This window comes from Somniosus microcephalus, chromosome 14 (assembly GCF_052327205.1).
Source record: "Somniosus microcephalus isolate GS21.2 chromosome 14, FLI_Smic_1.0, whole genome shotgun sequence".
In the NCBI taxonomy this organism is placed as follows: domain Eukaryota; kingdom Metazoa; phylum Chordata; class Chondrichthyes; order Squaliformes; family Somniosidae; genus Somniosus; species Somniosus microcephalus.
Window position 1 is genome coordinate 124,691,153 of NC_141000.1, and position 12,861 is coordinate 124,704,013.

General features: G+C 47.4%; 1 protein-coding gene across 1 annotated transcript in view; it reads right to left on the bottom strand.

Annotated features, from left to right (window-relative positions):
* Positions 1 to 8,943: 8,943 nt before the first annotated feature.
* Positions 8,944 to 12,861, bottom strand: part of LOC147107903 (lysozyme C-1-like) — a 46,717-nt gene continuing 42,799 nt past the window's right edge. The window contains exons 3-4 of the mRNA XM_086007289.1: positions 12,630 to 12,705; positions 8,944 to 9,010 (exon numbers count right to left, since the gene is read on the bottom strand). Coding sequence (XP_085863415.1) covers positions 8,944 to 9,010; positions 12,630 to 12,705 — 143 coding nt within the window. The remainder of the gene's footprint in view (positions 9,011 to 12,629; positions 12,706 to 12,861) is intronic.

Genomic DNA, 12,861 nt, shown 5'->3' on the forward strand with positions numbered 1-12,861 from the left:
TCAGAGTGATAGGAATCCGTAGGTTCTTGGCCATTGTCGGTGGTCTGATAAGAAGGTGCGAGGCAAAAGTGTTTGATTGCGCAGGCTAAGCAAATCTGGCCAAAATGATTGCGTCCCTTACATCCCGGGCAGCAATGTGGTCGCGCGCTGGCGCCTTCTGGCCTGTGCAGCTTCAGGTGGATGAGCAGCAGCTTGGTGCTCCTGTTGTTGTTGCTGCTGTTGGTGGTGCTGTTGTTCAGGGTTCTGCTGCTGCCACGGCTGGTCTTCGTCCGAATCTGATGTCCAGGAGGAAAGGAAATAAATGGTTCCCATGCTTCTGGTATATGCCTCAGTTGAGGAAGCGCTCAGTCAAGGTGGCGAGAGGGGTTTCCCAGGAGGTCACACTGGAGATGTGTGTCAGGCTCCAAACTTCCATAACAATGGGTATGCCTGCTAAAAGTTCCCCCAGACCTGAGACAACAAAGTTCTGCCACCTGCAAATGAAGATTGCTGAAAACTCCTTTTTAATGATGGAGCTCCAGCTGTTAGTAAGCAGTCCACTTGTGATGCTGCCAGGATTCACTGGCGTGTTCCAGAGGAGACGTGCAGGATGGGGGAAAAGTGGTAAAATCAGAAAGGCCTCTCAAAATGGGATTTTAGAGGCAATTAAGTGGTTGTTAAGGGCCTTAAGGGTCTATCCCGCCTCTTGGAGGCGGGATTGAAACGGGGTCAGAAAACACACATTTGGGAAAATTGCTCGGGGGTGGGATGCAGGCGGGATTGGGCCCGCCCGCCATTTTTTGTGATTTTACTACCTCACACGCCTCCAATCCCGCCTCCTCGGGCCTGGCAAAATCGAGCCCAATGAATCTGCAAAGGGATATAGATAGGTTAAGTGAGTGGGCAAAAATTTGGCAGATCGAGTATAATGTAGGAAAATGTGAGGTTATCCATTTTTGGTAGGAAACATAAAAAAGCAAATTATTTAAATAGAGGGAGAATACAAAATGCTGCGGTACAGAGGGACCTGGGGGTCCTCGTGCATGAAACACAAAACGTTAGCATGCAGGTACAGCAAGTAATTAGGAAGGCAAATGGAGTGTTGGCCTTTAATGCAAGGGGGATGGAGTATAAAAGTAGGGAAGTCCTGCTACAACCGTACAGGGCGTTGGCGAGACCACACCTGGAGTACTGCGTACAGTTTTGGTCTCCTCATTTAAGAAGGGATATACTTGCATTGGAGGCAGTTCAGAGAAGGTTTACTGGGTTCATTCCTGAAATGACGGGGTTGTCTTATGAGGAAAGGTTGAGCAGGTTGGGCCTATACTCATCGGAGTTTAGAAGAATGAGAGGTGATCTTATTGAAATGTATAACATTCTGAGGGGGCTTGACAGGGTAGATGCAGGGAGGATATTTCCCCTCGTGGGGAAATCTAGAACTAGGGGGCATATTTTCAGGATAAGGAGTCGCCCATTTAAAACGGAGATGAGGAGGAATTTGAGGGTCATGAATCTTTGGAATTCTCTGCCCCAGAGAGCTGCGGAGGCGGAGTCATTGAATATATTTAAGGTGGAGATTGACAGATTTTTGAACGATAAGGGAGTCAAGGGTTATGGGGAGCGGGTAGGGAAGTGGAGTTGAGGCCATGACCAGATCAGCCATGATCTTATTGAATGGTGGAGCAGGCTCGAGGGGCTGAATGACCTCCTCCTGTTCCTATGTTCCTATATTTATCTTTGTAGATTTTATCAATGATAATATCACAGCTGACATTGTGTGCGAAAAGTGTAGTGTCATCCCAAGGAATGAATGCCTGGTACATTAAAACTTGTTTACTCTTTTGCCTCTAGGTTGTGTTCAAATACCATTTGCATGTAAAAGTAATTGAACCCTGTAGGTTGGTTCAAGAAGGTGGCTCACCACCACCTTCTGAAGGGCAATTAGGGATGGGCAATAAATTCCTGTCTTGCCAGCAACGTCCACATTCAGAGAATAAATAAAAACTAAACCCGAAGCCTGATATTTGCTGTCTTTGTTTATTTATTGCATACAGCTGAAAAATGTTTGCCCCAAGGTGGCGGGTCTGTGGTTTAACTCACAGCTAGAAGCGTTACAGAGCAGAATTTATTCTTGGATTCACTGTGTAATACATAACAAAATGGATTATAAGCAATAAAAGGACTTAGTACAAGGCTGGGGCAAGTGAATGGTTACCATGACAGCCTCTCACTGTAACAAGCTCCAGTGTTAATGCCGCCATCTTGAAGGAGGTTTGGTGTAGGCCTCAGGCCCTGCTAGAGTCACACTGTCCAACAGATATCATTCACGCGACCTGCTACTGCACAAACGTGTGCAACCAGTTCAGTTAGACTTTGTCTGTGCCAACTGTTAGTTAACCAGTTTGAAAATAATTACAAGCAGCAGATGTCCTTGTTAATGAGGTGAGGCCACCACACCAGTGGTGCTCTGGCTGACCCTCTGCTCTGTGCTCGGTTGTTAAGTGTCTCGAGAGGACTGAAGTGCAGTTCACTGTACCAGACGGAAAGAGCTGATTGCTCGTGAGAAATGAAACACATTCTACATTGCGCTGACAAAGATGGATTTACAAATCATACGCAACGTGAGTCAGTTTCCTCTCCCTCTCCCCAACAATTTTACTCCTTCCTCTCTTGACGGTGGTGACTTGAGCTCGAGTCAATTCCACAGGCTCTGGCTGTTTCCCAGTGTGAGGGGACAAGTGAGTATTCTTCCTGCTTGGCCATTTGTAAAGTCTGTGGGTTGTGCAGTTAATAAATACACAGACTTCAGAAGTAACAAACAAACAGGTCTTTACTATTCGAAGGTCCGGGCGAATCTGCCCCAGCAATCATGCCACAACACTTATATACTGGTGTGGTCACTATCGGTATTACAGTATACAGAAGCCAAACAAATAGTGCCACACCTAAAGTAGTTCCCTTAAAGGTGAACGGTTACATTCAATAGTTCCCTTAAGGGTAGACGGGTACATACACTACAATCCTCCCTTTTTAGCTTATTACTTAGAGTCCCCGTTAAACATACATATCTTCAACTTCCTATAAAACAAATTACAGCTATAATCTCGGTGGAGTCAATGTCATATAAAACAATTTACAAATATAATCTCGGTGGAAACAGTTCACAGGTTCCGTCTCTGCGGAAACAGTTCATAGATTCAGTCTCTGATCTTGACTCGTTCCGAACAACATTTCTTTGGGGTAGCCGGTTCACCTGGCTAGCGTGACTCCTCCATAGCCTTTTTCTTGACGTAGCAGCTTGAACTTTCGTCCTGTTGAACCAGCGGTGCGGACTTTGACAACCAACTGGCTGTCTTGACATTTTCCAGTTTTTCAACTAATTTAGCTCCTTTCGTAATGTCCCGCCTGGAATGGTAGAAGTGCTAATATTTTAGACAGTTATTATCTTCTGCTTCTTCTTTTTCTTTTCTGCCTTTTTGAAACTCTCGGAGCTCCTTTCTCGGTTGCCAGCTGTAGCGCCACCAACTCTCTATGTTCCTTAGACCTTAAGTGCTTCATCCGGATTTCAGCACTTTGAGAGTTTCCATCACAAGCTGGGCAAACCACATCCTCGTAATATTCAGTGTCACTCAACAGGTCATGGTAATATTCAGGTTCGTCCTGAGTTAGGCCAGCGAGAGAGACTTCTTCTTCCTCCTCACCCGTCTGGATGTTAGCTGACGGTGGTTCCTTCCCTAAACATCTTTCTTGAAAAGCCTTCTTCATGCATTCATATTCATCCCGCTCTTCCTGGGTTATCTGCCATTCCTTCACGACGGACCTCATTTGTGAGTTCAATACCTTCCTTTCCACCGGTAATTGCGTTATCAGGCTATTTAACCCTTCTACTGAAGTAACGGTTTCCACCTTCTTCTGTTCACCTTGACGTGATTCAACGTACTTTTGGCATCCTTGTAAAATTTGTGTTGCCACCTCAGCTATCTCCGTGACTTTTGAGAGCTCCGAACTCGTTCCCCCTGAAGATTGAAGCTCGTGTTCAGATTGTTCCCCTTGTAGAGTCTTGTCCTTCAGCATATGAAGGAGTTGGCCGACCATTAACTCTTCCCTGGGAACACGGTGGATCAGAGTCTTCTCCATTTCATCCACCTCTTTCTCCAATACTTCCACCTTACGTTCCTCTTGAACTTTGGCTTTCAGCGCTCGGAAAAGTTGCGCCCTGATGCTCTCTAGTTCATGTTCAGGGGCCATTCTTACAGTGTCCTGTTCTTCCACTGCAAGGATTCCCAGTTGAATCTGTTCTTCAAGTTGTTGAACCTCAGACATTGCCGCCTCATATTTGTCTTGGGTGTCCTTCAATGTTTTTATAAGTTCTTGGACATCCTGTCTTTTATGCTCTGCCATGATTTTCACCTCTAATTGCTCATCTATGGATGGAGCTTCTATCGATGAGTCTGTCTTGGCCTTGAGCTCATCAAGAATTTCCTGCAGCCTTTGGACTTCTTGCTCATGTTCAACCTTTAGTTGTTCATATGCTTCTACTGAAACTAGCTTTTCGGAGGCTGCCAAGTTAACCCCCTCCTGAATTGTAGCCTGGGCCTGTTCATACTGTTCTTTCAACTTCTCACACTCTGCTTGTAAGGAGTCGTAAAGAAGAACTGGAATAAAATCCTGGCTCCCTGAAGATTCCTCTTCCTTTGGTTCATTCTGTAAATATTCTAGTTCCTGAACAGCATCAGGGGAATGTGATTGGTATTTGACCATGATGGCTCTATGGTCGCTCTCTGCTTGAGCTAGCTGTCTCTGTAGTCTTTCCAGGTTCCCCCATTCGGTGTCCCAGAACTTTTCCATATTTTTCATCTCCTGTACGAGACGATCACTCAACTGTTCTAATTGTTGTCGTACTTTGACATAAGTTTGCGTCCGAGCTCGGTGTTTTTCCGTCATGGATGAATCCTTTGCTTGAACAGGCTCAGAATTCTCTGTCAACCTGGAGTTCTGCTCTGCAGCTTTATTCTTCTTGGTACCATAAGTCCTTCTGCCTGTCTTCGTTTTCGACTTGGTCTTATCATCATCCATTTCAGAATCTGAGCTAATAGCTTGCACCGAGTCCTCCCTCATTATGGCTTTTAGGTAATGCCATTCCATGTCTATTTTCTTAATCCACTCCCGTCCTAGAAGTGGTGGTCCTCCCTCAGGTAATACGTACAAGCTCATTCTTGGGTGTTCTTTACCCCTATCTCTCACCTTGACTCTTATTTTCCCCACGGGGTATACGTTATGCCCCGTGTATGTCTGTAATACGAACTTGGTATTTCTTAAAGGTATGTGAGAGAATGGCCGGTGGTAGTCCCTTCGGTTGATAACTGATAGAGCTGATCCAGTGTCCAGCTCCATTCTTATTTGGACTCCAGCTATTTTTAGTATGACCCAGATGGCCTGTAGATCCGTTTCTTTACCCACATTGTGGATTCTCAGACTACCCAGCTCCTGGTTGTTTGGGTCTGAGTCTGAATTCTGATCGTCTGAACTCTTCTCAGCCACCTTGTGTACCTTGTTGTACTTTTCTGGTGGTGGCTTCCTTTGATTATTGATCTTTTTCCCGGACTGGCATACCTTCGCGATGTGACCCAGTTTGCCACATTTCCTACACTCTTGGTTCTTAAACCAGCATTGATTCTGGTCATGCGTTGTCTTCCCACAACGGTAGCATTTTGTTGTGCTTGAAGTAATTTGGTCCACCCCGAGTGCCGCCGCCTTTAGTTGCATTTCCGCCGTTCCTTTCGCTGCGGCTTCGTGCGATGCAGCTATAAGGACAGCCCTGTCCAGTGTGAGGTCGTTCTCTTCCAGTAGTCGCTTCTGCGTCCCTTCTTTGGACAATCCGCATACGAACTTGTCCCGCAGCACTTCTGTCAGATTCCCTCTGAACTGGCAGTATTTCGCTAGCCTACGCAGTTCGACCAAGTATTCCGCATTGCTTTCGTCTTTCTTCTGCGTTCTTGCGTAGAATTTGAATCGTTCAGCCAGCATCAGCGGTGTGGGGTTCAAGTGGTCCTTCAGCACAGCCACAATCTCTTCGAAGGTCTGATCCGCTGGTTTATTTGGTGCTATTAGATGCTTCAAGAGCCCGTATGTTTTTGCCCCCATCGAGTTTAGCAATGTTATCGCCTTGTCGTCTTCCTCTATTTTGTTGGCTTCGCAATAGATCTCTATGCGTTCCACGTACGTGGCCCAGTCTTCTATTTCAGAATTAAAGTCGTTAATATACCCTCGCTTAGGCATCTTTCTTCCCTTGGGAGCAGCACCAGTATTCCTTATTTATTTATTTGTTTCTAAGATGGCGGTTTTCCCGCGAAATCGGCGGTTTCCTGCTCTTTCCTTCTCTCCCCGCCCACTTCAATGGCGGTATGTCAATCAAGATGGCGGTTTTCCCGCGAAAATGGCGGTTTCCCGCTCTTCCTTTCTCGCCCCGCCCACTTCAATGGCGGTTTCCCGCTTCTGGCGTCTTCTCCGCCTAATGGCGGCTTCCCGCGTTTCTTCCCGGTGGAAGGGGTACGCTTCCCCCTCAGCGGACAGGTTCAGCCGCTGGCTGGCTACCGCACAGCTCCCCTTACTCGGCTATGTCTTTTCCTCCTGCCCGCACGGCTCTACCGGCGCTGGGTACACCCCGTTAGCGGAGGACAGTTCAGCCGCTGGACTGGCTCTCGCGCAGTCTCTCTCTCCGTACCCGACTCTGTCGCTCTCACCCGCACGTTCGACGCTACCGGCCCTGGGTACCCCGTTGGTGGAGAACAGCTCACCACTGGACTGGCTCTCGCGCAGTCTCTCACCCCGTTTTCGGCTGTGTCTCTCATCCACTCCCGCACGTTCGGTTTTGCCGGCTCTGAGTACCCCGTTGGTGGAGAACAGCTCAGCCGCTGGACCGGCTCCTCGCAGTCTCTCTCTCCGCACCCGGCTCTCACCCGCACGGTTCCCGTTCGCCTCCCCAGCCCTCTCGCAGACCGGTGTTTCCCTCCCCGGCTGCGGCTGGGTTTCTCTTCCCGCGCCTACTCGCAGGCTCAGCGCTTCGTGGCTGCGGTCGCTGCCCCGATTGTCCCGCCGATCGCAGTCCGGCTGTCACCCGACGCCGTTGGACCCGACTTTTGGCCGGCACAGCTCCCCCTCGACCGAGGTCGAGTGCTCTGCCTTATCCTCCGGATGCTTCTACACCTTCCCCTACTCACAGTCTCTTCGGCCGCCTTGTTTCTTGCTGGTCGGCTCACTCCGCACCGTGGCAGAAGGGTAGTCAGTGCCTGTTGCTGATACAGCTTTTGTTGTTAGTCTTCCTGCTTTCTGTTGTTGCAGCCTCGTGTTTTCTTTTGGTAGCACGACGAGGGCGGTTGTCTCTCTTCGACGCTCTTCGTTGCTTTTGGTAGTCTTGCCGCAGGGTACGATCGGACTCGTCACCACTGTAAAGTCTGTGGGTTGTGCAGTTAATAAATACACAGACTTCAGAAGTAACAAACAAACAGGTCTTTACTATTCGAAGGTCCGGGCGAATCTGCCCCAGAAATCCTGCTACAACACTTATATACTGGTGTGGTCACTATCGGTATTACAGTATACAGAAGCCAAACAAATAGTGCCACACCTAAAGTAGTTCCCTTAAAGGTGAACAGTTACATTCAATAGTTCCCTTAAGGGTAGACGGGTACATACACTACACCATTGACACTGGATGGTTGCAGGATATTCGATGGTGGGAAACATTATCCGATCCTCGGCTAGGATAGAAATGATCATGGGGCCTCTCTCTATCGTTTGACAGAAGTTTGGCAGAAGTCCTGTTTAGAATGTTTATCTGGGGTTTCCGCCAAAGTTATGGCGGCCAATGAGGAGAACCCCATGGAAATTCCCAGCGCTAACGCACACATGTCGAGTTTGGTAGCATTGGTCACTGGATGGTGAACAGGGGTGGGAAGTGTGGCTAATTGTTAGGCTCTCTAGCTCAGGGACACTGAAGTACTACCAATAGCCAACATTAGTACTACCTGCCCTGACCAAGACAGTTAACTGCAATTATATAGGGCCCTGGTGAGACCATATGGAGTATTGTGTACAGTTTTGGGATCCTTACCTAAGGAAGGATATACTTGCCATAGAGGGAGTGCAACGAAGGTTCACCAGCCTGGTTCCTGGGATGGGGGATTGTCCTATCAGGAGAGATTGACTAGACTAGGGTTATATTCTCTAGAGTTTAGAAGAGGTGAACTCATTGAAACATATAAAATTCATATAGGGCTTGACAGGGTAGATGCAGGGAGGATGTTTCCCCTGGCTGGGGAGTCTAGAACCAGGGTTCATAGTCTCAGAGTAAGGGGTCGGCCATTTAGGACTGAGATGAGGAGAAATTTCTTCACTCAGAGGGTGGTGACTCTTGTGAATTCTCTACCCCAGAGGGCTGTGGAGGCTCAGTCGTTGAGTATATTCAAGACAGAGAGCGATAGATTTTTGAATATTAAGGGAAACAAGGGATATAGGCAGATGAGGTCAGCGGAGCAGGCTCGAAGGGCCAAATGGCCTACTCCTATTTCTTATGTTCTTATGTTCTTAACATCGCACTGGTGGAAGGACTGAAGCTAGGACCTTCCTGGCCAGAATCTCTCAATCCCACACGGGGCACTACATCTCCACACTGACATGGGAAGACGTGTAGATCATGTCTACATCAGAGAGCAACATTTCTGTTACTGGACTAAATCAGTTCCTTCAAGATGGTGAATATATGACAGTGGGTTCCAATCATTCACCAATCAAATGCACAGAAAGTAATTACAAAACTTTACCGATTTAACATCTCTGGAAAATGCAGCTTAGCCTTTCACTCCCCATACTGGGCTTATGGCAATGTCAAGCTAATGAGTAAAAGCAACACATGCTATGATTTCGGTGCAGCAAGTAGGTCCAATGAATGGGCTCTTTCAGCCGTTACAAGTTGCACTCACGCAGAAAATTAGCAAGATTTCTGCACTTGCATTTTTTCTTCCAGCCATACCTGCAAAAGAAAAGAGTGTCAGACACAAGAGAACATTGGCAATGACTAACGAGAGTCCCTGCAAAACATTCAAATTTCTTCAGTGGTATCAGGGGGGGGGCTAAGAGCATTTTCTTGCCCAAGATTTGTGTCTCCTCTCCTGAGGGGATTGAACCAGGCTTGGAGTACAATTCTAATGATGCTGGCAGGTTTTCTGCACTTCACTCAAGCAGTCGTTCATTATGGGTGAACCAAGGCAGTGTCCAGAACCAGGGGTCACAGTCTAAAGATAAGGGGTAAGCCATTTAGGACTGAGATGAGGAGGAATTTCTTCACCCAGAGAGTGGTGAACCTATGGAATTCTCTACCACAGAAGGCAGTTGAGGCCAATTCATTAAATATATTCAAGAAGGAGTTAGATATATTTCTGAAGGCTAAAGGCATCAATGGATATGGGGAGAAAGCAGGGACAGGGTAATGGATTTGGATGATCAGCCATGATCTCATTAAATGGCGGAGCGGGCTCGAGGGGTCAAATGGCCTACTCCTGCTCCTATCGTCTATGTTTCTATGTGAGTGTGGAGGGTCATTTCACCATGAGTCACTCACCTGATCATGATGGGCAGAACTGCCCTTGCTTGGTTCCATTCTTATGTATCGAAGCTTGGCCAGAGAATCACCTGCAATAGCTTTTCTTCCCACTCCCGCATCGTTACCTATGCAGGCCCCAAAGATCTTTCCTTGGCCCCCCTCCTATTCCTCATCTACCTGCTGCCCCTCGGCGGCATCATCTGAAAATACAACATCAGGTTCCAAATGTATGCTGACGTCACTCAGCTCTACCTCAACACCACCTCTCTGGACCTCTCTACTATCTTTGATTGAGTTTATACATCGCCCTTTGACATTCAAATGGCATTACCATCACCAAATCCCCCACCATCAACATCCTGGGGTCACCATTGGCCAGAAACCTAACTGGACCAGCCACATAAATACTGTGGCAACAAGAGCAGGTCAGAGGCTAGGTATTCTGCGGCGAGTGTCTGACCTCCTGACTCCCCAAAACCTTTCTACCATCTACAAGGCACAAGTAAGGAGTGTGATGGAATACTCTCCACTTGCCTGGATGAGTGCAGCTCCAACAGCACTCAAGAAGCTCGACACCATCCAGGACAAAGCAGCCCGCTTGATTGGCACCCCCTCTACCACCTTAAACATTCACTCCCTCCACCACCGGCGTACCTTGGCTGCAGTGTGTACCATCTACAAGATGCACTGCAGCAACTCGCCAAGGCTTCTTCAGCAGCACCTCCCAAACCCGCGACCTCTTCCACCTAGAAGGACAAGGGCAGCAGGTGCATGGGAACACCACCACCTCTAAGTTCCCCTCCAAGTCACACATCATCCTGACTTAGAAGTATATCGCCGATCCTTCATCGTCGCTGGGTCAAAATCCTGGAACTCCCTATTTAACAGCACTGTGGGAGTACCTTCACCGCACGGACTGCTGCGGTTCAAGAAAGTGGCTCACCACCACCTTCTCAAGGTCAATTAGGGATAGGCAATAAATGCTGGCCTTGCCAGTGACGCCTACATCCTATAAAAATGAATTTAAAAAAAATAATGTTTGTCAGATATCTAATATTGGATGATCAGAAATTTCCTCCAACTAAATATTGGGAAGAATGAAATCAATATCTCTGGTCCTCGCCACAAACTCTGTTCCCTGGCCATCATTTCCATTCCTAGCAACTGTCTGAATCTGAGCCAGACCGTTTGCAACCTTGGTCTCATATTTGACCCCGACCACATATCCACGCCATCACTAAGATCGGCTATTTCCACCTCCAGAACATCACCTGACTCCACCCCTGCCTCAGCTCATCTGCTGCTGAAAACCTCATCCTTGCCTTTGTTACCTCCAGACTTGACTATTCCAATGCACTCCTGGCCAGTCTCCCATCTTCCACTCTACATAAACTTGTGCTCATCAAGAACCCTGCTGCCTGTATCTTAAATCGCCCCAAGCCTTGTTCACCCATCACCCTAGTGCTTGCTGACCTACACTGGTTCCCGGTCCAACAATGCCATCCTCCAGCCCTACAAGCCTCCAAGATCTCTGCGTCCTCCAATTCTGGCCTCTTGCGCATCCCCGATTATAATCGCTCCACCATTGGCGGCCGTGCCTTCAGCTGCCTGGGCCCTATGCTCTGGAACTCCCTCCCTAAACCTCTGCTTCACTTCTCTCTCCTCCTTTAAGGTGCTCCTTAAAACCTACCTATTTGACCAAGCTTTTGGTCATCTGTCCTGATATCTTCTTCTGTGGCTCAGTCTTAAAAATGATATTTATATCGCTCTTGTTAAGCGCCTTGGGACATTTTGCGATTTTAAATGCGCTATATAAATGTAAGTTGTTGTTGTTACAAGACTAAACACTCAAGTAACTGCTGGTTAATAAGTCACCGTCGACAGACCAGTTTGCATCAGACATTTGAGAGCCAGCGCTAAATTGGGAAAGTAAATCGGCTGAGCAATGTTGTCTGTAACACAGTAATTGGACCATACATGGATTATTCCAATGTTCTCCTATCATGTCCCACCCAACATAAATTTCATCTCATCCAAAGCTCTGGTGCCAATATTCTACCCCATAACAAGTCCCACTCTCATATCACTCATATCCTCTGATCCACATTAGCTTCCAGTCCTCCAACGCCTCGAATTTAAAATTGTTCTCCAGGATCTTACCCGTCCCTATCTCAATAACCTCCTCGAGTACAACATCGGCACACTGCCTGAACTCTCCATTTCAATGACGGCACAATTTTCGCCCCACTATTGGCGGCTGTGCCTTCAGCCAACTTGGCCACACATCCAGAATTCCCTATCCATATCCAATCCAGCTCTCCATTTCCCCCGCCTCCTTCAAGACCCTGCTTTATACCCATTTCTTTGACCAAGCTTGTGGTCACTCCTCCTAATACCTCCTTCTTTTGTTTCAAAGTTCTCTTATATCATCATTCCTCTGCGGGACAGTTCTCTGCATTAAAGGTGGTACAAAGTTCTGCTTGTGGTCCCCAATAACCAATCAATAACCCATTGTGGCCCTCCCTTGGGTGCAGTTGGGTTCTTTTTCCTTTCCTGCTCCCTTGGTGGTTGGGAGTGTGGGGGCATGGAACCTCATTGGCTCCACCTCTGGAGGGGTTGGGTGTGGCGTGTGCCAATTTCGTAATATTCAGCACAGTCCAGGGATGGTTAATCCTGAACAGGAGCAGCCTTCTTCATTTTGCCTTGCCCTTTCTTTTTTTTTAGGTGAATTTATCGTTCACTGCAAGAAGTAGAGCTATCAAGAACCGGCTGAGACCAGGAAGCAAGCATGGCAAGCCATGGTGTGACGTTTAGACACCAAGCCCTTGAGGCATTGATCCATGAATGGGTCTATCAAGCTCGGCTTCCCTCCAACAATGTTGAATGGAGAAAAGTGTCTGATTGTTCTAGTGCATTGAAACTGTGGCTCTTATAGACCGTTCGTAGAGCAAGGCTGCAGTGTTTGCAGACACCAACATACAGAGCTCCATTACTTTATGATATTTGAACACAAACTTGGAGGCAAAAGAGTAAACAAGGTTTAACATACCAGGCATTCATTCCTTGGGGTGTCACCACCCTTTTCGCACACTGGATGTCATCTGCGATGTTATCATTGATAAAAGCTACAAAGAAAAATAAAATGTGATATTAAAATCAATCAGTTGAATGTTCACGTGTGAAGTGTATGCTGATTTTTGTCGCCTGTGTTTTTTGGTTTGGCAAAGTGTGTTCTGTCCTTTAAAAAAATGTGGCTGGGCTCCAGATTTCCAGGAGTACAC